The following is a 23,264-nucleotide window of genomic DNA, read 5'->3' as shown; positions in this document are numbered from 1 at the left end:
TTGAGGGTGCTATTTAGAGCGCATGCTCGGAAGAAGCTCACATTAATAGGGTGCTAAGACCGGCAGCCTCGATGGTGTGGAATGCACGTTGCAAAAGAACTGTAGAAGCTCGCCATCAGAACCTGTTCAGCAGTCGCAAGCTCAGCTAAGGCCACCAGTGAATTCTTCCTATAGGGGCAGGGGTAATCGAGAAAATTTGAGAGCTCTAGGAACCTTTGAGGTCTGTCTGGGGAACCATTGGGTTTCTAGAAATCCAGTTTGAGAACCTCTTATAATGGTACAGTTATTTTTTCAGAAGGAATCTTCACTATGTCAATATCTTAAAAGGGCACTAAAGTGCTTTCCGAGGTCTTCGTTTTATGGTCATAACTAAATCTACAAACTCCAAGCATCCTAATAAAACATGAAATTGCATTCACGCGCAGCCGATTTGTGTATTAAAGAAGTCATACAAGATCCCGACACTTACCGTTGGTGCAGAACGACAGGTGGCGCTACCGAACCCTGCTGAATACGGTTGAACAACGACCGACCCTTGTCAGCCGCTCGCGGGTGGTGGGTTCTCACGTGGACGAGCAGCCGACCAGTCCTGCTCGTCAGAGCAGGAGCCCACCGCTTGCGAGTGGCTGACAAGCACCGTCTGTCGTTCGACCATATTCAGCAGGGTTCGGTAGCGCCGTCTGTCGTTCTGCGCCAACGGTAAGTGTCGGGATCTTGTATCACTTCTTTAATACGCAAATCGGCTGCGCGTGAATGTAATTTTGGGTCTTTTAGGATGCTTAAAGCTCGTAGGTTTAGTTATGACCATAAAACGAGGGCCTCGAAAAGCACTTTAGTGTTCTTTTAATATGCATGCGCCAGTAGTGTGAGTATACTTGAGCTCTGCCTCATTCACATCTGTATCTTTACTATATAATTTATTTTTTTTGTCTTTCAAAAAACGTGAAAGTTGAAACTAGAAATTTTTTTTCTGTTAACATAAAACTATTTGATAGTGGTTAGAAACACCAGTTTTCTTCGGCGAGATGCGAGGCAGATGCTGTATCGAACTTCGGTGTCTGATATTTTGATGGCATAATAAACTAGTCTTGCCAAAGCACCGACATGAGACGGGAACGTTGAGTTTTCTGAAGACCTGGCAGATGAGGCTGGCATAGAGTGCCTTCATGTGCGCTTCGCATAGAGTGATGCCAACTGCCTGTTTCCCTTTCCCACACCCTCTTCCACCGCCATTTTGTTTCTCTCATTGTTTCCCCGCGCGCCGTAAAGTGGCCTTTGTGTCCATCGGTAATCCCATCCGAGGGGGAAAATGCTAATCCTCCCTCCGTGGGTTCCACAACGCTGCTCCGAACTTCTGAGATAAGGTGCTTGTTTCCGGGAGGGTTATAAGCCCCACGGATTATCACCGAGGGACAAAATGGCTGCTGGTTTGTCGGCAAGTGGTATTACAAAGGATGGCATCACCCTAGCAAAGCGCACATGAAGGCTCCCTAGGCTGGCATGCTTTTCCAAAGAACCGTTTTCTGTCCAAGAAATCACTCACATACTTATTGTTAAGGGTCTTTCATATAGCTAAAGAAGCATCACACTGCATTAGGGGGTTTCAGGGTGCCAAGATAAGCCCATAGTGGCCTCTAGGAGGACAAAAAGGGCATTGCCTTTATTACAGTTGAATGTCTGTCTGCAAATCTGAGCATCTGTGTGGATGGGGTGGTTGCATAGAACATCTATTATTAGACATAATCGGATACAAGTTAAGAATGCGCTAAATAACCGTTTCCTCGTGCGAGCCATGGCAGGAAATCGCTCCGCTGACCAACGGAAGAGGCAGTAGCCATGACGAGCTGCGTGACGTGCGGGATGGTGCACTCGATTTCCGAGCCTGTTCGGTTAAACGTGCATCTTTTACGTATCCAACTTGTCTTGTCCTCCTTGTGGGTGAGCAGTAAACAGCGATCCCCACAGATGTCGGCATGACGTGCACTTCGGTAACAAACTATTTGTGCATTGTGGAGGAACGCTGGCTGGCAGTAAAGAGGGTGTGGGAGGAGCTCCTGGCACATTATTAACTTGTATTTTCCCGTAGTAAAACAGTTGCAGTTTCCGTGCTGTGTAGTTGCATGCCAGTTGGCATCTTCGCCGTCTTGGTGCGTAGCACCTAGCCTCGAGCAGTGTGCATCTTTTCTCGACCTGCCGATCGTTAATGCGACCATTATCTACCTGTTCATCAATTTCTTTCACCTACCACGTTAGTGGCACTCCGCGGCCAAATTTGTCTCTTGTGCCGTTGGAACGCGTTAACCGGTCCGTCCCCCTCCCGACTCCGCAGGTGGGCCCCAGTCGCCGTTCATGGGTGGCCCCACGTCGCCGGCGGCGTTGGCGACGGCAAAGCTCATGAAAGCGGTTCAGCAACAGCAGCAGCAGCAACAGCAGGGGGGCAGCTCGGGGGTGGGCTCCGTGGTGCCTCCCAATCAGGTGGCGCCGACCGGCGGCGGCCCCGGCGGCGTGAGCCTCACCCAGCCCGCCGGCATCGCCAAGGACTGGCACCAGTCAGTCACGCGGGACCTCAGGCACCACCTGGTCCTCAAAATGTGAGTGACTGCGTCTAGGGCACTTCCGGCAGAGTTCCGCTCGGTGCCTTTCGGGGGATCTCTTCTGGCACGTTTGTGCACTCGGGTCTGGTTACGAATGAGTCGGTTTCTTGCTTTTTTCATGCGTCACGGTATCTACAAACTTTCGACAACGTTAGAATGACTTTTTATCTTAGTATGCGCTTCTGATCTCGCAAATACTACGAAACTTGCTTTGGTGAAATGCAGTTCCAGGGCCATTTCATAGGTGGCACCAGCCACCTATGAAATCAGTTGCAACCTCTTACAGTCGCTCGTCGTAAGAGGTCGCAAGAACTCATTTATAAGCAAACTTGAGTGCGCGAGCCAGCCTATGGCGTGTCACCAGTCCTAGCTGCTTGGTGCTTGTTGATGACCCCTGCGCGACCGAAAGTGTCGTTGTGGTTGGCCTTCCGTGATTGGCCAGACGCCGACTCGGACGTCTCGGAAGGGACTAATTCCCTCTTCGTCGATGGAAATGAGAGTGACGTCGTACCGTCGACGTCAACGGTGTCAATTCGAGATTGGGACGACTTGAGCTTTTACTGCGTTTTTTACATGCGCCAGCAACTTGCTGTTTGCAACAATGTTTTGCCTCGATGTCGCAGTTGAAGACATTACGGCGAGGCAAATCTGGGTGGTGATGTCGCACGAGCAAGTTCCAAAAGGGTGCCACCGAAACGTCCCGACGCCGCTTGGTGCGATTACCACCTCGTAAAATCCCTCGATTTCCACTTGTTGACGTCCCACAAGTGTCGTTCCCCGTCGCGGTGCTCGCAGTGGCACATCAGCGAGGGCGTCATATATTGCAGCTTGGAGACCTTTTCCTATGTTTGGGCAGGGTAGGGTGACTCTAAACGCACCAGATGTACAGCAACAATTCTACAACGCGATGCGGGCACCTGGACAGTGATTTGAATCGATCAAGCCAGAGCCACGAGCCGACGCTTTGCTTCCGATGCCGAAAGCTCGTCGCCGCATTTGAAGAGTTGTCCGGGTTTCGTCTGCGTGTTTTCGCTCGCTTTCCCGGTTTTCGCGAGGGTCTCATCCGTTGTGTTTCTCTTCCCTCACGTGTGCAGAGTTCAAGCCATTTTCCCCACCCCTGAGCCAGCCACTCTGCAGGATCGGAGGATGAACAAACTAGTCGCTTATGCCAAGATGGTCGAAGGAGACATGTACGAGATGGCCAACAGCAGGGTGAGACTCCGACCGTTTTGACATTTTTTTTCTCTAGCTTCGCTTTGTTCCCCTGGAAAGCTACGAGGTCTAGCTCGTGCTCGTACGCCTCCGTGGTCTTACTGTAGTGCGAATTTGCATTTGTAGGGACTCGTTTCCCGAGCTATTGACTGGAGCTTGTAACTTTCGTAAACGGCGGTAAACGACACGAAAAAGGCTGCAGTAAAACCGCTCTACAGAAAACATTGCTACGGCAAAGCAATGTTGAAGTATGTTTCTTGGTGGCGCAGGTAGCAACAGAGCTGAGACAAGAAAGCTGCCTTTCTTACGCACAAATTCCACTGCCTCTTACAGCACTGGGAGAGTCTAGGCACCGGGATTTGTGTACCGCAATGTCGGCTAGTGGGTGCGAAGTGCCCACACCCGGTGTGGACAAATGCAGGCCTGCTAGTAAACAGTGTGCCGGTCCATAGTCGGAACACGAGCGAATGCGTGCCCTGCGTGAACCCACAGGAGGAGTACTACCACCTGCTGGCGGAGAAGATCTACAAGATCCAGAAGGAACTGGAGGAGAAGCGGCGGAAAAGCAAGGAGCAGCAGCAGCAACAACAGCAACAGATGCACGTCGGCGCGCCCCAGATGGGGGTGCCGCCCAACGCCCTGGCGCCCGGCGCCGCCGTGCCGGGCAGGGGTCCCGCCCCCGGTGAGCGACTCTCGTGTGACTCATTTCAGCTCTTTCTTCGCGTTGGCCGGGCATAGACGCAACGTTTAGTGTTTTCGCTTTTGGCCAGGCATAGACGCAACGTTTGGTGCAAAGTTTAGGAAGCACTGTGGCAGGGGGCATTTGAGAACCTGGTATGGGTACCAATTGTTTTTCTTAAAGAGAAAAAGAAAGTGGACTTCATTAGCGGAGATTCTACCGTAGATTAATCCCTAGGTGCGATTGGAGAACCGTAGGGGCTCTGGGGCGCTCGAGAAAATTTGGGAGCTTGGTGGAATGCACGAGAGTACTTTGAGGAGCACAGTTCGAGAACTGACGGTTCTGAGGGATGCAGCTTGAAAGCATGTGCTGCCCAGTCAAGTGTTTGTAGGATTATAAATAGTAAGCACCCACTATTGTTCAAGATTGAACAGTGAGCAAAGACTAAATCTACATGTATTGCTTTTTTTTCCTCTTTCTTTTACTTTTTTTTTTCCAATATGCATGTCTGAATGGACTGCCCGTTCTTATGCACAAGCATGCGAGTGCTTTTGTGAGGCGGATTTTTGTACCTTGATGCGAATTTGTGAATAAAATATTATTTTCATAAGACAAGAAAAAAATACCTGGGGACGTTTTTTTTTTTTTTTTTCATTGCAAGTGCTGATGCGTCTCCTTCTTCCGCAGGCCTGGGGGCCGGCGTGAACTCCCAGCAGCAAGGGGGCGGCCCCTCCCACCTCCCGGGGGGCGCGTCCCTCGGCGGGGGTCAGCGCATGGCGCCCCCCAACATCACGGTGCCGGGCCCCTTCCCATCCAACTCGCTGGGAGCGCCGCAGGGAAGCGGTCCCGGGGGCTTCGCGGGGGGCCCCCTCCAGCAACAGCAGCAGCAGTCGGGGGCCGTGGGTGGACTCTCGTTCGGAGGCGGGGCCGGGGGCGGCAGCTCCAACGCCCTCTCGTCCGGCCTGGACGGGGCCATTGGGGGCCTCAACAGCCAGTTCCCACAGACGCAGCAGTTCGAGGCCATGAAGCGGCACTTGGTGGGTTTCTAAACGCGCGTCGTCTGTGTGGCTTTCGTGTCCGCGAGACGTAACCTCGACAGTGACGTTGCGAACAAGAAATACCGCCTGCATTTACTACGGAGTGCTACGAGCAGCGGCTGTGAAGGGCTGGCGCGATAGGCACGGAGATTAGGCTCCGTATTAATACAAGTCGACCTTCTTTGGTCTTGATTTTAGGTTGATCTCTGATTTAAAAAACTGCGCCAATGAAGAGAAAAAAAAAACAAACACGAGTCTATCTTTGATTAGAAGTGGTAGTCCAGGTAGTTCCCATGCAGCTGTCAATCGAAAGTGCAACACACTTTGACTTAGCTGGTTATAAGGCCGCTGAAGAGCAGTGTTACCTTTAGAAGGACACCGATTGGGTACTTATGCGTTCCAATGTTTTCATTTGAACACGACTTACGAGAGCCCAACTACCCAGAACGCAATTTGCGGCTCAAAATTCGTATTCTTTCCGCCCGAAAACGACCGGTCGAGAATAGGCCAGTTTCAGGTGCGCTCACTCTCTTTTCCATGTTCATGCGTCGTTCAGACGGATGCTTGCTAAGCATATTCATGGTCGTGGGTAATCTAAGGTACATATTCGATTTTAAAAATTGAAAAGAATGTGAGCCCCATTTCTGTGGCTTTCAAAAAGTGCAAATACGTTAATCTATAAAATTGTTGCACAGATCACAGGAAGTGCATGTACGCATCATTCTCAGTATGGCAACGTACCGCGGGCCGGACGACGCGACGGCGGCGCACGACGGACCAACGTTGCGACGGACGTGGGGTGGCTACTTAGGAACTGTGGTTCGTGGTACCGACCAATCGACCTTCAAGCGCAGAACGGCGAGGGGAAGGGATATAAGTGCGGAACGATTGCACGACGAACGGTTCACGCAAGTTCGTTGTTGCCGTCGTCTGCTTCACACGGCCGAGAAGCAGAGGAGCTGAAAAAAACTGGGTAGGGAGCTACAGCCACATGAGTTCTGCCAACTCCCCTCTGGAGGCTTCGCGCACATCTTTCAGTTTCGAGCAGTTGACCGTTTTGGTTTTATTAAAGATAAATGTAACTCTGTAGCAAAATATTGATTCGGTAGTCTCCTGAGACCATTATAAATCGCTTGGGAAATAAGTAGGGGTGCGCGAATACTCGAATATACGAATTCGAATCGAATAGAAAGTTCCCGAATAATTCGATTCGCGAATCGAATTCCTAGTATTTGGTTACTCGAATATTCAATATATTCGGCCAAAGACGCGCGGTCGGCGCGGAGTTAACAAAAAAGCAGTTTTTTCTCCCGATGTGAGCGCCGTGATGTTAGACAGACCATGCGAGAAACAGCTCTTGGTCCTACCGTTCCACAAAAATCCAACGCACAGGTTAGAAAAAAGCAAAGTAACGAACGCCACAAACTTTATAGCACGCAGATTTACTCACGATCGTGACAGAATCTACCCTTGAATCACAACCGAAACATCCCGCTTGCGCTGGTTCCAGAGAGGAATTGTTGGGAAGCCGGAATTCCGCGCCAAGCCCAATTCTTTTCACGAGTAAAGCCCCTCGTTTCAAATTGAAGCGCCGATGTAAAACATACTTGGCCGCACTCGCAGAAATCGGCGAAACCAGTCGAGTTATCGTCATCGTTCTTTTGGAACCGCAAATTCTGATTCGGAACGAAACGGAACGGAAAATTAGTGTGCCTAGATTTGAGAGGGTTTTCAGCAGCTCGATAGCCGCGTTTGAATTATGAACTGCGAGAAGGTGCCGAAAAGACGAAAGCGTCGATCGGGTTCGGGCAGGCAGGGCGGGCGTCGTCGCTCTTCTGTTTGCTCACCTTCTTTCCACGCGACAACACAAAACATGCGCATTCAAGATCAATCTGCGATGGAGCAGTCTCTGTGGTTTCGGTTTCAGTTGCTCCCTCTTTTAAATCAAGGCTCTCTAAAACAGGACAGATAAATGGAAAAATGGATGCATAGCGGCAGTTGGACGGTGACCTGCGCCACCTAACCACGTTTTTTTCTTACTTCAGATTATATTATTTAAGCCTGTTTACCTCGTTGCTGTTTACTCAGATTTAACACTTGTCTATTTATTTATGTGAAATCAAATCCCAGGTGCCATTTTTTTCCCTTAAAATGGAGACCAACTATCGCAAAATGCCCCTTTTCTGAGATATACAAATATTTTTTAAAAAAGTAGCGATTTTAGGTTGTGCTTTTAAGGGGGGACATGGGTCTTTGGAGCCAAAAACTTCCTAAAACTGCATGCGTTTGAAAATGGCGATGGCTGTTGTTCTTCTGAATCTACCAGGCTTATAATTTCGTGAATGAATATTTGAGCTATAAATCAACTTATAATATCTATGCGGGCTGTATGTGCATTGAAGTTGACTCTAAAACATTGTTTTCACAAAACACAATTTTTGGACTCGTTGAAAATTTGCAGCGGGGATATCTCAGCATCTAGAGCAGATAGAAATATAACCGTTCCTGAAATGTATAGCTGAATGTGTGAAGCACACAATGTTGAGAGCAGATTTTTTAATATAAGTCTAGAAAAATTTCTATTTGATTTTTTGCTATATTACTTGTTAGCCATTCATTGAGCACTGAACTTAAATGTGTGGTAAAATCTCTAATATTGAGTTTATCTTAAAAGTGCTTCCAACATTGTATTCTCTACACTTCGTAGTATCTAGCCATGTGTTAAAAAGAATATTTTGTTGAGCAGTTTTTTTTCTATCGTTTTTCCAAACAAAGGCAGGCAAGTTTTAATTATTTTGAGGACAATGCTACAGACTGAGAAAATGACCAGATATATGAAATCAGCACAAAAAGCTGAATAAGCTTGTGCAGTTTCATTAAGTTTGGTCATAAAATAAGAAAAAAAGCTCCAAGACCAGTGTTTCCCCTTAAAGAGAAAAAAGGCACGCTTGGCTGTAACTTTGTTGTTTTTTTTTGTGACGTTTAGGGTAGATAGATTATGTTTGCACCATAAAATTGGATCTTTAGTGCCCAACGTCCAACAGCAACTGCTTTTTTTTTTCACCAGAATTTTTTCTACATTTTGGCTTTTGTTTTGTACAAGACGTATATTCTGCACCAGGCGCATACTCTGCACATATAATAATCGCATTTGCAGCACACTTTGAAAAATTCCTACAAATAGAATCACTATTCAATATTCGATTTGATATTCGGCTTTATTTTCTTGATTCGATTCGAAAGCTACTATTCGGTATTCGCACACCCCTAGAAAAAAGTATTAACAAAATTTCTGAGGGGTGTCGTTGTCTTTTTAAAGCACAAGTGTAGGCTTTCATAATATTTGTAGGTGGTGGTTTTGCAGTTTATGTTATATGAGACTTTAGTTTAGTAGGTCTATAAAACTTGGGAGTGCATTTTTATCGATAGGTGTGTTAGCAGACATGCTGGTTTTGCTCCCATTTATCAGAAATTCAATTGACGGGCTAAATAAACTACCGAGCGCAAAGTGGGCAGGGAGAAGGGCTTTATTCCAACTGAAGTGTTAAGCTATGATACATTTTTCAACCATTTTTTTAATACTCCGTTGTAAATGGAAGCTACTCAGACATGAGCTGAATTTTTAAGAAAGCTCAGCATTCCTAGGGCACAGGGGTGGAAGCGCTGCGCCAATTGCGCCACCCTGCGCCAATTCACTTCCCGGCGCCAGCCTGCTCCTAAACGCCAATTTCAGTTTTTTTTTTGTGTTTTCTCTAAATTAACGGAAAACGGTCGGCCACTGCCCACCATGTGGTGTGTACTTTTGTTTAGGCGTCAGTGCGGGTGACTCGTACCAACTCGACTGGGGCTCCGAACCACGTGTAACCGCAGGGCGAGGCTTCGATTTTAGTTAATCGAGAGTGCGATGTCGTTTTTTACTACAAAGAGTTTATATACGAACACATCGGTTTGGTTTCGGGCATAGTTGGTTGGCGCGGTTGGAGCGCGCATGCAGTTGCCCGTGGTCCCGATTTGCCGTGATCGTGGGAGTTGGTGCCTCGGCACCGGTGGGCTACCTTGGCCATTAACATGAGCAGAAGTAAGTGGTCTTTACTAGCTTTACCTGTTATTTGGTAGCCTACCATATTTGGACGCTTAGCCGTGAAGAATCGCGAGCACAGGCACATGCGTTCTCGAGCTCAATTTGTCTTGTCAAAACGAAACCAAAACCATCATTGTGTGCGCGAATGTGCACGCTGTCGTGTGTTGTCTACCGCCGTCAAACCACTGGCGAAAACAATACCCGCGATCTTAAGCGAGTTGGTTAATTGGCAGTGCTACACACTTTTTTGTTTCTTTCCTTTAGCGTGGAGGAGTGGGGGTTACATCAGAAATGCCGTACAACACTCCCGCGCTGCCGATTCCTGTCAAGAACGCACCTTAACTTGCTATAGCCACTCTACTCGTATAGACCGACACGCGGGCTTGACGTCACGGCGCTGCGGCGGCGCTGCGATCGCGCCGGAGCCGGGGGGTGTGGGCAAAAGCGCGCACGTTTCGCATGAGCGTCATAGCATTTCAGCATGCCGCGAAGCTGTGTTGCCGTTAATCTCACCGAAATGTAAAAGAAAAGTAGCGGAGTGAGCTTCTACAAGTTCCCGGCAGACTCTGAAAGGCATAGAAGGTGGATAATATCCGTGGATCGAAAAGAATGGTCGCCTCGCGCGTTTGTGCGGCAAGCACTTTCTTGGAGTCAAGTGCGGCTTCCATTTCAGTCTTCGTCCCGATGCTTGCTTATGTACAGGGAAAACGTCCTCTGATCGAGATTACCCGGATTTTGTTCCCACGGTGTATGCGCACAAAGCACCGGCCAAGCGCTCGTCGGAGGCTCGCTACGCCCGTGTTACCCAGCAGAAGGGGATCGGCGACAGAACGGCAGTGTGGTAGGCGTTACCAAAAAATAAGTAACGAAATACGTTACTCATTACTTGCAAATCAACGGTACGCGTTACTGAGCTACGTTGCCTAAAAATAAAAGGAACGCGTTACCGCTACCGATAAAAAGTAAAGCATGTTACTTCTGCGTTACTTTTTTAAATTATGATTTAACACGTTTTACGGTTTTGAAGATACAGGTATGCATAAGCTCATATATCAAGAAACGTTATGTTCATGCAGAAACAGAACATAATTACTTTATCTCTTTTTACGGTTTCACCTAAATACTGACGAGAAAAAACGCAAAGAAAAACATGGCTTGATGCCTAAAAACACGGAAAAACTTGAAGTGTGATTGCAGTAATGAGTAACGTAACTACATTACTTGAAATAGTAACGTAAGTACGTTACCCGTTACTGTGTCGAAAAATACTATAGTAGGTTACTACGTTACTGAAAAAAGTAACGTGTTCCTGGCAACGCCGTTACTTGTTACGTGTTACCGCCAAGACTGCAGAACGGACAAAGCGTTACTGCTTGTAATGCCTTGTGCACATGTGGTCATGAGAGTAGGAAAAATAGCATACCTTGACTTGAAGACGCTGTGTATATTTATTTAATTAATAAATAAACTTCCGCAGACCCACAGTCTGCTGATCCCGCCGACAGTACGGAAACCGACTCGAAGTAATCGTAGGCATCGAGAGACTTGTACGCCTGCTCCGTGTCGTCCGTGAACTGGCTTGGCGAAAAAACGAAATAAACGACGACGTGAGCCGTCGACTTCGGTGGCAGCAACATCACGTCGGAAGTCCAGCAGGCCTTGTTTACGGCGTACGGATCCTCGTAGGCAACGCCGTCCACGCATAGTCTGTTTTGATAACGCCGCCGTTCAGGCTCGGGTAGCAAGCTCAAATAGTCGGGCATAGCATACGACATACGTTGCCAGGAAATGCGATCACAAATAAAGCTAGAAGCGTCCCTACAACGTCAACAACGAGCGCGGCCACACAACGCAATGACGAAAACACGGAGGGCCGAATCGCGTTTGCCCACATAGCTACCGCGCATGCGCGGCCTTCCGGCCGTGTTGGTAAACAGAGCCGCTCCGCGTGTCGGTCTATAAGTTTCTGGTTGGGGGGGGGGGGGGGGGGGGGGGGGGGTTGGGTAGGGTAGGGTAGAGAGAAGTTGGTGGGCTTTTTGTCACGTAAGAAGGGAGCCTGCCCCGCAGGGATCAGCGCCTGATCAACTACATCTCATTTTCAGTCTCGTTCAAACTGCCTTCTCTTAAAGCACTTCTACTGAGTGCACAAGAACTCATAAGCAAGGGTGAGGCAGTTAAGGACATGGACAAGGTGGGGATTGGACACCTCCTGCTAAGAGATGTGAACTCTAAACTGCCCAAAGTACTCCAGCGCATAAAAGAAATTGACTCTGCTCTTCAAACTGTGAAAAAGAAAAGGTGAACTTTAGTTGTATCTAAATTACACAGATTCAGCTTAGTTACAACCCTTTTTTTTTTGAACATGGAGCCTGTGGGCTCTTCTAGTCAGTGTTTATGCTGCAAATGTATTAGTGGCTGTGATATTTTTAAGACAATATATTTTTCCATCCAAAGTAATTAGATATAGCTTTGTATGTTAACTTGGGTGTAGGGATTACTGTATTTTATGAACAGGGATTAAGAACATTTGTATTTAATGAAAACAGGTCAGCAAGGACTGCTTTATTCTGAAACATGTTGTGGTACCTTAGTTTTTTTTTATGGAGACCCGCAATGCACAGCATTTTATGGAGTACATAAGGTTGCGTTGCTCTTCTAGTCGATGCTTAAAGCTGCATATGTACGAGTGACTGTGGTAGTCTAAAGATATAAAATACACATTTTATTTTGCATCTGAATTTTTGTCAAATGTCAGTAGCCTTGTATTTTGTTACTAAACTTGATATAGGGCTTTTTAAGTAGTGATTGAACATGTGTATTCTTTATTAAACAAAAACTGTAGTCAGCGAAGGTAGTTTATCTGACACCTTGCAGTGGTTTAGTTTTCTGGATACATGTTTACAATTGGTCTATTAAGTAGACGGTTTTGTACTGGCGTGGCTCAAGTTAGGCTTTTATTGTCGGGGCCTCCCATATAAAGTCTATCATGACTCTGCCTGCTGCCGGAATGGTTCTCAAAGCCTTTCCTTTGCATAAATTGCCAATATTCCATATTTCAACGCAATAGAAATAGAAAAATGTGTATGTATGTTGCTTGAAAATTATTCTGGGATGTGCATGCATATATTTTTGCTACATTTTCACATTTAGAAACAACAAATCACTTTTAGACATTTGTTTGACCTCCGTGACCTGCTCCAAAACCTACTTCTACGGCTACAAAACTTACTTTTGCTGCTCCCGAGCTGCTCTAAAGCGAGCGTTTTACTGCTCCAAAACTGCTCCAAAGTGCGACTTTTGCTGCTCCCAGCCCTGATACAAAAGGCTCTAGCCCGCTTCCACCCCTGAGGGCACCATATCTATTCATATTACGGAAGGTCATAGTTAATACGCTGCAATATCAACGAGGCCTCGATCATTGTTGTAGATGAGCTCGATTAGCGACGCAATACTTTTTTTATTTTCGAGCGATGTGCTATCGGATGTCGGCGGCTGCTCCAAACCAATATTTTGCCTGCTACAGAACCCGCTACAAAAGGTCGAATGCCGCTTCCACCACTGAATGGGGCAGTGGGCCGGTGGGGTTCGAGCCCCGCGACTCGGCGTGTAAGCCGCGTGCGCCGTGCGCCCGACTAAGCTCACGGTGTAGTGACATTTGCATTGTCTCCGGTGTCCAGATTCAGCAGCAAGCGCAGCAGCTGATGAACCAGGCAAATCAAGTCCAGCTTTCCGGCAACGCAAACTCTGGCGCGTCGGTGCAGGTAAGGGGAGGAAAGAAATTGACGGTTGTTTGTTCCAATTTGTGCGAATTTTAACCGGTTGCTAAAGCACTTTTTGGCTCGTTCGCTTCCTGCCCTCTTCCGAGCACAGTTCAGCGGCTTGAGCCAAAAAAGTAACAGAATGGGCTGAGCTTCTTTTAGCAATTTGATACTTGCAAATAGTGTAAAATCTTATAGCCCCATCAGCTCCCCTCCTGGCTACGCTGATGGTACCAGCCTTTACTATACGGTGCGAACCACCTTTGCAGATGTCCCAGATGCTGCAGTCCCAGCTCAACTCCACGTCGGTGGGGGGGCCCGGCAGCCAGCACCAGCAGCAGTCCCAGCAGCAGCAGCAACAGCAAGTGCAATCCCTGGGAGGTCCCCTGGGAGGGGGACCTCCGATGCTGCCCCAGGCTTCGACGCCCCAGCCCCAGCAGCAGGCGCCCCCTCCGCAGCATCCCCCGAGGGCCCAGTCCGTGCCCACGACGCTCGGCGGGTCCCAGCCCCCGACCCCGCTGGGGGGAGGAGGGGGCGCCACACCGGTGTCTTCAACGGGCAACGTGGTGAGGGATGGTTCTGTCCGGCGGTGTTTTAGTTTGGGCGCAGTCTGCGGATTGTGCAGTCCCCGAACTGCATTTTGTGACTAGATTTCTTTGGATGCGCGATGCTTGTAGGGCTAGCTCTTGTGCTTTCGTGTCCGTGCTGGGGATGTAACCTCAGTGATGTCACGTGACGTTGTGAGTCACTTCACGGAATGAAACACCGTAAGTTCAGATGACACGGTGTCGTAACGACCCCTGTGGCGTTTCGTGATTCTGGGATGGCGCAAGATGTATCGTCTTGCGGCACCATAATGTTAAAAGGACCTGTGAATGTTGTGCATTTCAAGCGCCTTTAAAGTATCTAAGAAAGGCAGGCAGGTTTTTTTTTTTTATTATTTATTTATTATTTTTGTTACACGTGTGGTTTTGGCGGTGTTCGGTTTCAATCTTTAGTCTGGGGGATTTACAGAAAAACCAAAACCACGCACCCGGTAGTGGCGACAGCACCGACAATCGGCAGGTCGGCAAGTAGCACGAGTAGTACCCGCTCTATATGCTATAGGATATGCTCATGCACGTCTGGCCATTGCGGCTTCATCGGTCGAAGTCTTCGAGGAGATTTCGGTGGACATTCCATCGTGGCTTTGAGGCGATTTTTGAGGCTTGCGTCCCAGTAGAGCGATGTCGGTTGTTTGTTTCGGTCGGAATTAAGAACTTGAACTCGTTGAAGCAAGACAAATGCGCCTAACTCGTCCGCTTTCTTTTTCCGCTTTTCCGTCGCTCGCTTTCTTGTTCTTTCTCTTGTGAGCACCGACGTGAGATTATCTGCCTTTTGGGGGGGGGGGCTCCCTGCGAGGCGGTGGCCATAAAGGTGTGTGGTGTGTGTGTGTGGGTGTTGCAGTTGCCGCCGCCCTCGCACCAGCTCCCGGAGCAGATCCTGGCCACGGAGGACTCGGTGCCAGAGGACTGCAAGCCGGACCAGGACCTGTCGCTCACCCTGTCCACGCCCGAGGGGTCCGCCGCCCCCACGCCCGCCCAGCAGGGCAAAAAGTCCATTGAAAACCTGGACTCCTCCGGGTGAGCAGACGGCTCGTTATTCTTCGTCCACAAGAAAGGCGCCACAGTCTTACCGAGCGCAAATCTGCGTCGTCGAAGGAAACACTGAGAGGGTTTCCACCGCTTGCGCAGGGGCCCCAAATCGATGCTGGACTCCTCGTCCGGCAACGGGGGAGGAGGCAAGATGGAGGTGGACTGCAAGCCGGACTTGCGGTCCATCGGCAAGGGCAAGGGACTGGACATGCCTGGGGAGAATGGGCTACCTTCGTTTGGCCCAGTCAAGGAGGAGCCCATGTCAGTCAAGGAGGAGCCCGTGGCCACGCCGGCAGGCGGATCAGGGGAGACCGGAGCCACGGCGGCGGCCGCGGTCAAGCCGGAAGTCAAGCCGGACATCAAGACGGAGCCAGCGGCGGCGGAGGCGTCCTCGGCGAGCTCCCCGCCCAAACCCAGACCGAACAAGAAGAGTGAGTTTGGGGGAAGCTTTCGGTCGGGGCATGGCAACGGGTTTTCCGGACGTCTGTTCGGTCTCGACTAGGGATAATGGAGAGGTTATGCAATCCACTCCCAGAATCTCGTGTGTGCGCCGCCATTTTGGTTCTTGTCACAAAGTGTGCACAATAGACCTTATTCATATTTCTGGTGCCATCTATTGGAAGCATAATTCACAATGCCTCAAAGATCGTGGTGCACCATCCTTCTTTTGAGATGCAAAAAAAGGCCACACAGAATGTGATGCATCTAGATGGCAGTGATGCATCAACTTACTCGAAACGTTCCTCGTCAATCTGAGTGCCTCGATGCAGCACTCGCATTTGGATTCTCAAATTCGCTGATTTGCACAAATCTCCAAAGAATTTCCTCCTTTGGGCTTTTTTCTTGATACAAAATGTTTCCCCGTGTCGCCAGGCTTATGTCAATTTGGACTTCTGCATCTCTGCCGAATGCTAGCGCCTTGTACGGTGAATTCGTGAAGCTGCGCCTTAGTATACCTTGAGTGCTTGCTGACGGAGAGCTTCCACAGTTCTTCTGCAACATGCATTTCGCACCATCAAGATTCCTGGTCTTAGCAGCCTATTAATGTTAGCATGTTCCGAGGATGTTCCCTAAACATCGCCCTCAGATATTGTGTTCAGAAGATTGCAGAATGTGTCTTTATAGCTTTCTTTTCTTGTTTAAAATAATTTTTGCTAGTTCGGAAGTAAGAAATCCAACAAACTCTTAATGATTGTATGCTGTGATCGATAACAGACCTTGTCAAAAGTCAGCGTGCGAGAAATTGTTTTTTTAAAACCAACGGTAATTGTGATTTTGAAACTGCTCCCCTAAAATTGGGTTGAAATGCAGACGAAGAAGCCACCATCTTTGAGGCTTGCAGCCTGGCATTTTCAACAGTGTGCCGACAGGCGACGTCAAAAATGCATAATGTCTAGGTTGATTGTCGCAATTTGATAATGCGGCTTCCTGAGCTGTGGATCTTCTGTCTGGAATTTCGCACAATGTCATTTCGCTCTGTCGGGGACAGTCCTGACATTTCTGCGGGATGATAAGGCATTTCCTGCGATTTCAGTTGACCGGCAACAATGCTTTTAAGCAAGAAAGTGGCTGAAGTGTCGTTATTCTCATGTTAGGATTTAGTAGATCTCGTCGCAACCCCTCGGCCCTGGCGACTTGTTATCTCCAGCCTTCCTCACTTCTATTTTGGACTGAGTCAAGATGTTGAGATAAATTTTCTTTGCTCAGTTGTAGTGTTTCGGAAGATGTTATTTGGACGCAGTAAAGCCTTACTAGAGTAAAGCCCGTTGTAGTGAAGCGAAGGGGGAGGGCATGCTTGGAATACTAGCGTAGACATTTAGGTACTAACATTACAAACAGTTTTCACAAAAAAAACAAAAAAAAAACAGTCTGGGTTCTTTGCCGTGTCCAGCAAATAAATCCGGTTACAGCCGGGGAGTTGCACACTGCTGCATGCAGACTACCATACAATCGCACCCCACATTTAGCATGACATCACATAAAACCATGACATTGTCGTGTCATGTGCTGTCAGTGTCGCACGGCGTCATGTCTTCACGAGACATCGCAGTGCCACGCGACAAAGCAATGTTTAAAGGAGACATTTTCCCGCTGGATTTAACGAAAGAATTTCCCAGCCACGACGACTTTACGAGGAACACACTCCGGGAGATCTGCCGCGGACCTTGTCAGTAACGGCTCTCACCTAAAAAATGCTGAATAACTGATTGCTGTGGGGAAACTTCAGTGCGTCAACGAAACTGAGGACGGTGGACAGGGCACTGCTGACAGGGATTGCGAATTGCCTCCACTCGTTTCACATTCAAAGGTTTTTGTCGGTGCTTCCGGCGCTGTTCGGTTCACGTGAGCACGTCCCTGCAACCGCGCCTGTCTGTTCCCTCGCATGTGGCGTGGCAGTCTTCAAGCCCGACGAGCTTCGTCAGGCCCTCATGCCGACTCTGGAGAAGCTGTACAGGCAGGACCCCCACTCGCTCCCCTTCAGGCAGCCCGTGGACCCCCTCCTCCTGCAGATTCCCGTGAGTTGCTCAGGGTTCCAGAGGCGGCCGGGGGCCCGGCCCACCGCCCGCTCTTCCCCGCCTTCAGTGACGACGACGCCGGCTCTTCTGTATTCTGTCCGTTGCGTGGCATTGGACACTGTTGGGGCTCTCGGTGCAAGTGCGTGACTTTGTCCAGCGCCTTATTTGTGCGTGCTCTCGTGCGTATGGAGGCCGGTTCGTGCATTGTGATAGACAGCATTGGATCCGCTTGTGACCGCTTAGGCCGCTTCAGACGGGGCAATTTCTCCCAGCAACTTGACGTCACAACACGGGCCGCCGGCGTTCACACGCAGCAACCAATTCCTGCATTTGGCTATCATCATTACATTTGATTTTTCTTGCTCTATATAGACAGTTATGCGCTATAACATGTTTTCATGCATTTAAATGGCATTGAGAATACTAACTTGTCTTTTTGAAACAATTTATTTCCAAAAAAACTATAAATTTCAAACCAGAACAAAGTCGTTAGTTGTCATCATCACCGGCACGGGGTATCGCAGGAAAATATTGCATCCCTGATTGGCTGCTGCTGCTTCAAACATCTTCGAATTGCTTCAAGTTGCTCGCTTGTTTGAGCCAGACCTGATTTCGGCAATTCATGCCGATCTAGGGAAAGCTAGGGAACAACCCGCCAGCAACACAAAAATGCTGAGAAAGTTGCCTTGCCTGATTGCACGTATTTCCTCATTTTTTTATGCATCATTCCTTCGTCGTGAGCTTGAAATAATTCTGGCAATGTTATAAGCGACCATTTATCGTAAATAGCGGGCGAAAATACTGTAAAACCATTAGTCTAGTTATACGCAGATTGTAAGGGTTTTCATGTTGCTGTTATATGGCGCAAGTGGTGCTCTCGTCACGACCAGTTGCTACACAGTCGATCACACTCGGACGCATATGTGCAAACCTGTTTTTAGGCCTAATGAGATCCTCATACAATAGTTGTGTCGTTTGCCTTGTGTGGGGGGTTGTATACGGACGTTTTCTGTCGGCGGACGTTGGGTCGACGAGGCGCGCGACTCGATTTGAACCAAATTTGTGCGTCCAAGCTTTCTTTTTTGTTTTCTGGGGGGAAAGGCTTCATTGGTTCGCTCAGTGACTTGGTTTGTCCTGTGTGTTCCGGCAGGACTACTTTGACATTGTGAAGAAGCCCATGGACCTGTCGACCATCAAACGAAAACTGGACACGGGTCAGTACCAGGACCCGTGGCAGTACGTGGACGACGTATGGCTCATGTTTGACAACGCCTGGCTCTACAACCGCAAGACCTCGCGTGTCTACCGCTACTGCACCAAGGTGAGACGCCCGGCCTTGCTTCCTCTGCAGGAGAGTTGGCAGTCCCCAATGGCGGGGGAAAAAAAGCCTAGGGAATCGCTGTGAAATGTGGGGAAAGTGTCACGAAGCTGGGAAAATTTGGGAAAGTTGTTGAAAGAGCTGGGGAAATTGGGGAATAACTCACTTGTTGCATGCTTTTAAGTTCCTGGTATGAATGTTTCATATGACCCGGCTTTGTTACTTCTGTAGTGAAGATGGTTCTCCGTAGTAGGGAAAATATTTCAGGAAGTAGGGGGAAAGCATTGTCAGAGACTGGGATATTTGGGAAAAGTGTTGCGAGAGCTTGAAAAATTAGGGAATTGTCTCTTCATTGCATACTTTCAAGCTCCTGGCTAGAGTATCTTGCGTGACATGGCTTTGTTACTCTGCAGAGGAGGTGGCGGTCCCCAAGTGGACACAAAATGAGGGAATTGCTGGGGAAATGTGCAAAAAAGCATTGTGAGGGCCAGGGAAAGTTGTTGTGAGATTGAGGACCTGGTAAATTTGGGAATAACCCTCACTTCATTGCATGCTTTTAAGCTCCTAGAGCGAATGTTTTAAGTTTGATTTTAAAGTAGGTCGTAATGAACAGCATGTCATTTTCGTCATTAATAATCTGGAGGCCTTTCTTTTTTTGCTTTGTTATACATAGCCACTGACAAAATAAGAACAGCAGGGGGGTCTCTTCCACAATCTTTCTACTTTTGATAATGCTTTGGCGTCTCACGAGCTTCGAGGGTGTGCAGCCAAAGCACAACAGAAGGCAACAAACACATGCTGTAAGCTGGAATACAAAGGAGAAGCCCTACGCCTCTTGTCTTGTCAGTGACTCTAGTAGACGCCCTGGTGAGAGTCTCGATCCTACCCATTCCATGCTTCGATAGAATCCGTCCAGTTTTGCAGAAATTTGAGATTGTTCAAGCTTGATGCGATCCTCTCTCGGTGTCTTGTGTGTGCAGCTGTCAGAAGAGTTCGAGCAGGAGATAGATCCCGTGATGCAGTCGTTGGGGTATTGCTGCGGCCGAAAGTTTGTGTTTCAACCGCAAGTTCTGTGCTGCTTTGGCAAGCAGCTTTGCACCATCCCTAGGGATGCCAAGTACTGGAGCTACCAAAACCGGTACCTAGCATTTTTTTCCCCCATCTCTCCCCCCCCTTCTCCCGGTTAAGGGGTGTACGAAAGCGGTGCATTTCTGACTCTTCGGCCCGTTCTCTTTGTCCGCTCCCAAGGTACACCTACTGCCAAAAGTGCTTTGCTGAGATTCCTGGTGATACCGTGACTCTGGGCGACGATCCAACTCAAGCCCAGACGTGAGTCGAGCTCTCTGCTTGGTCCGTATTACTTGCCACGTGCCTCATTGCCCTGATTGTGATGGTCTACTCTACCTAGCTTCACATAATATTCATCTTTTGTGGGGACTGTGACGAGCAGTTTAGACAAAAATCTTTTAGGAAAAGCGATAGGTGAAGGTGCGATGCTAAAAGGATTTGCATATTGGCACACGTGCAGGTCTTAGGCAACTATGAGTTGCATGCGTGCCAAAACGTAAGAAAACTTTAAAATGACGGCGTCGATTACAGGTTCTGTCGTAAGGGCCTTGGAGATAACCCGACATATGTTTATTATTCCTTCACTGGAGGTTACTGTTGGTAAACTGAAATGACCGCCAAGTGAGACCACTACCATTATTTCTTGGGTCTATAATTAAGAAGTTTTGGCCGACTTCGGGGTATGGGGAATGCTTTCTCGGCACTTGTTCCTGCATTGTTCACTGAACCTTGGCGCTTGGCGACACCACGCAGGACCATTCGCAAGGACCAGTTTGTCGAAATGAAGAACGACCATCTGGAGCTCGAGCCGTAAGTTCCCTCTTTCGTGCGTCTCTCTGCCTTCAAATTCTGTTCGGTCGGCGCGCTCGGTTGCGCTTATTTTGTTCACCTGTAGTGCCGTAGCCATTTTGAACTCTGCACGAGAGAGCGGCCCTTGGAGCGGCCACGGACGTCTCCTTGCGTGATATTGTTCTCGTGGGACTAATAGTGTACAATGCCGTAGCTGCTACGCCGACGGGACAGGAATGAATGGCATGTCTGTGGCATCCTCGTCGCATAACCCTCGAAAGCACGCTGATCGTTGTTGTTGAAACATCGATTTGCTAAACTTCTCGCGTTTAACGACGGTGAACGGTACGAGCGGGAAAAATGTGGGAAAACTTTCTTTGGTCGAAGAGTCTGCAAATTTAAGATCATCATTGTGACACATACGCCGGAAAGCCTCGTTGGAGCCTCGGTTATTGTGGGTTGTTTGTCTAAACCTTTGTGCATGTGGTTAAAGGGGCACTGACACATCAAAATCATATTTTTTTTATTATCCGAAACGGTCGAAAACGATGCCGGGACATTACCCTCAAAATTTGAAATTTGGGAATTCAGTATTCGTGAAGTAAAAAAACAATTTCCAAATGCCGAATTCGAAGTTCCCGCGCGATCGGCGCCGGTGCCTTGACGTCAAAAATTGCGGAGACCTGAGAGTCTCCTTTCCTGTCACCACTCCCTGCTGTTGCCATGGCGATCCAAAGCGAGGAGGAAAGGAGCGAGCGCCGGCTAGCGCCGGCGTTGCGGCGGACCGGTTTTGAGCGGTGTCGCCTGTTTTCCGTTGGAGGATACAAATCCAGGAGACGGCACCACAACGAACTCCCGATTTTTGGTATTTCAAAAAGAAGGGCCGTAGTGCGTTCGCAATTGCATTAAAAAACATGTTTTAGGATTGCCGTCATTAAATTTTATAAAAATTCCGCCTACAAAGCTTCTAAATTTCCTGATTTTTGACGTCACCGATCAAAAGAATCGAGGAGGCGAGAGGCGGGAAAATCAAACGCCAAAAATAAAAAGGCGCGCGTGCGTGCGGGAAAAATTTTTTTCGCGATGCGGTTTTTTTTGCGTGTCTATGGCCGCAACTTGCATCGTTTTAGACAATAAAAATAAATACGACCTTTGGGGTGTCAGTGCCCCTTTAAAGCATTGGCCCAATATGTATATTTTGTTTTCTATCATATCGAGTGCTAAAACTCCACCTTGTATCGGCCCCTCTGGGCTAACAGTGTCAATAAACATTGAGAGGCACCGGTTGTTGAAGTTGATGGAGGAAGTAAACTGAACGCGTTGTTCTGCGTCCCCCTCAGGTTCGTGGAATGCCTCGACTGCGGCCGCAAGCTGCATCAGGTGTGCGTACTTCACTTTGACAACATCTGGCCCGAAGGGTAAGCACCTTGTCTTTCCGCCGAGTCGTGCCGTCTGTCCAGAGACCCGGCCGTCTTGCTTTGGACCCGTCGCTAAATTAGGGAGACTAGACCCGTGACTGTGCGGTGCTGATGTGCTTCGTGCCTTCCCTGTTTCTGCGTTGCAGTTTCACCTGCGAGAATTGCCTAAAGCAGAAAGGAAAAAAGCGGAAAGAGAACAAATTCACAGCCAAACGTGAGTATGCCTTCTTTGTCCCTTCTTAAAAAAAACGGACTTGGAAGTACACTCTCGAACTTGAAAGTTGCATTCTGGAGGGTGCACTTAGGTTTATGCGGTTGTATAGTTCCGGACAGAATGAAAACGGCAGGCTGGTCTTTCGGTCGTCCTGCCTTTAGCTCAGGCGTCTCGTTAACTTCTGGCGTGCACATACGGCCAGAGACAACGAGCACTCGCCAGAGGCCGGGCATGCGAAAGAGACAGCCTGCCATTTTGATCCTGTCGTTGACTGTGGGGTGGGCACGGGTGTGTGCGCAGCTAAACGGACCCCGATTGACTGACGTGACAAATGTCTCTCCTCTTGCAGGGTTACCCTCATGCAAGTTGGGTAACTTCATAGAGAACCGAGTGAACTGCTATTTGAAGAAGAAGGACGCTGGAGCCGGGGAAGTGAGCATCCGGGTGGTAGCCTGCACCGACAAACTGGTGGAGGTGAAGCCCGGCATGAAGAACAGGTGAGTCGCCCAATCCAATGTCCAACGTTGTGACGTCAGGTTTACCGTCACGGGCAAAGCTGCAAAAAAGTTGACGTGGTTGCGAGCTTCGCCATTTTGTAGCGTCAGTGCGTTGCAACATGGCCGTTCAGGATGCCCGCTCTCTGTGAGGCCCTAAGCTGGACACTTGGCGAGATTTCTTACCGTTGCGATTGGCCAGCGTCACACTTGACCTAGCCGCTGGCCAATCGCGGCCTTCAAAAATTTCACCGAGTTTTTCGCCAAGTGACCATCTCCTGGAGTTGAACAGGGCTCGCGTACACACGCTGCTTTTATGTGTAGTTTGACGTAATGAGATTTCGATTTGTTCGTTTTAAATAATGTTTTGTCGTCTTTTCGAGCAAAGAATTGGCATCTGTGGTGTGGCCAGAACGTGGTTGATATTTAGACATAAAAGTAGGTGCTAGAAT

General features: G+C 48.6%; 1 protein-coding gene across 1 annotated transcript in view; it reads left to right on the top strand.

The window, feature by feature from the left end:
• Nucleotides 1-23,264, top strand: part of LOC8035826 (CREB-binding protein) — a 54,990-nt gene that overhangs the window by 18,688 nt on the left and 13,038 nt on the right. The window contains 16 exon segments of the mRNA XM_029980876.4: nucleotides 2,330-2,591; nucleotides 3,689-3,806; nucleotides 4,299-4,488; nucleotides 5,173-5,522; nucleotides 13,281-13,364; nucleotides 13,631-13,927; nucleotides 14,799-14,983; nucleotides 15,095-15,426; nucleotides 17,393-17,511; nucleotides 18,662-18,832; nucleotides 19,810-19,967; nucleotides 20,078-20,158; nucleotides 20,651-20,707; nucleotides 22,027-22,104; nucleotides 22,251-22,318; nucleotides 22,668-22,815. Coding sequence (XP_029836736.4) covers nucleotides 2,330-2,591; nucleotides 3,689-3,806; nucleotides 4,299-4,488; nucleotides 5,173-5,522; nucleotides 13,281-13,364; nucleotides 13,631-13,927; nucleotides 14,799-14,983; nucleotides 15,095-15,426; nucleotides 17,393-17,511; nucleotides 18,662-18,832; nucleotides 19,810-19,967; nucleotides 20,078-20,158; nucleotides 20,651-20,707; nucleotides 22,027-22,104; nucleotides 22,251-22,318; nucleotides 22,668-22,815 — 2,698 coding nt within the window.

Source organism: Ixodes scapularis, unplaced genomic scaffold (genome assembly GCF_016920785.2).
Source record: "Ixodes scapularis isolate PalLabHiFi unplaced genomic scaffold, ASM1692078v2 PGA_scaffold13__105_contigs__length_92229423, whole genome shotgun sequence".
NCBI classification, from domain to species: Eukaryota; Metazoa; Arthropoda; class Arachnida; order Ixodida; family Ixodidae; genus Ixodes; species Ixodes scapularis.
Note: the sequence above shows the minus strand (reverse complement) of the source record. Positions and strands in the feature narration are given on the sequence as shown.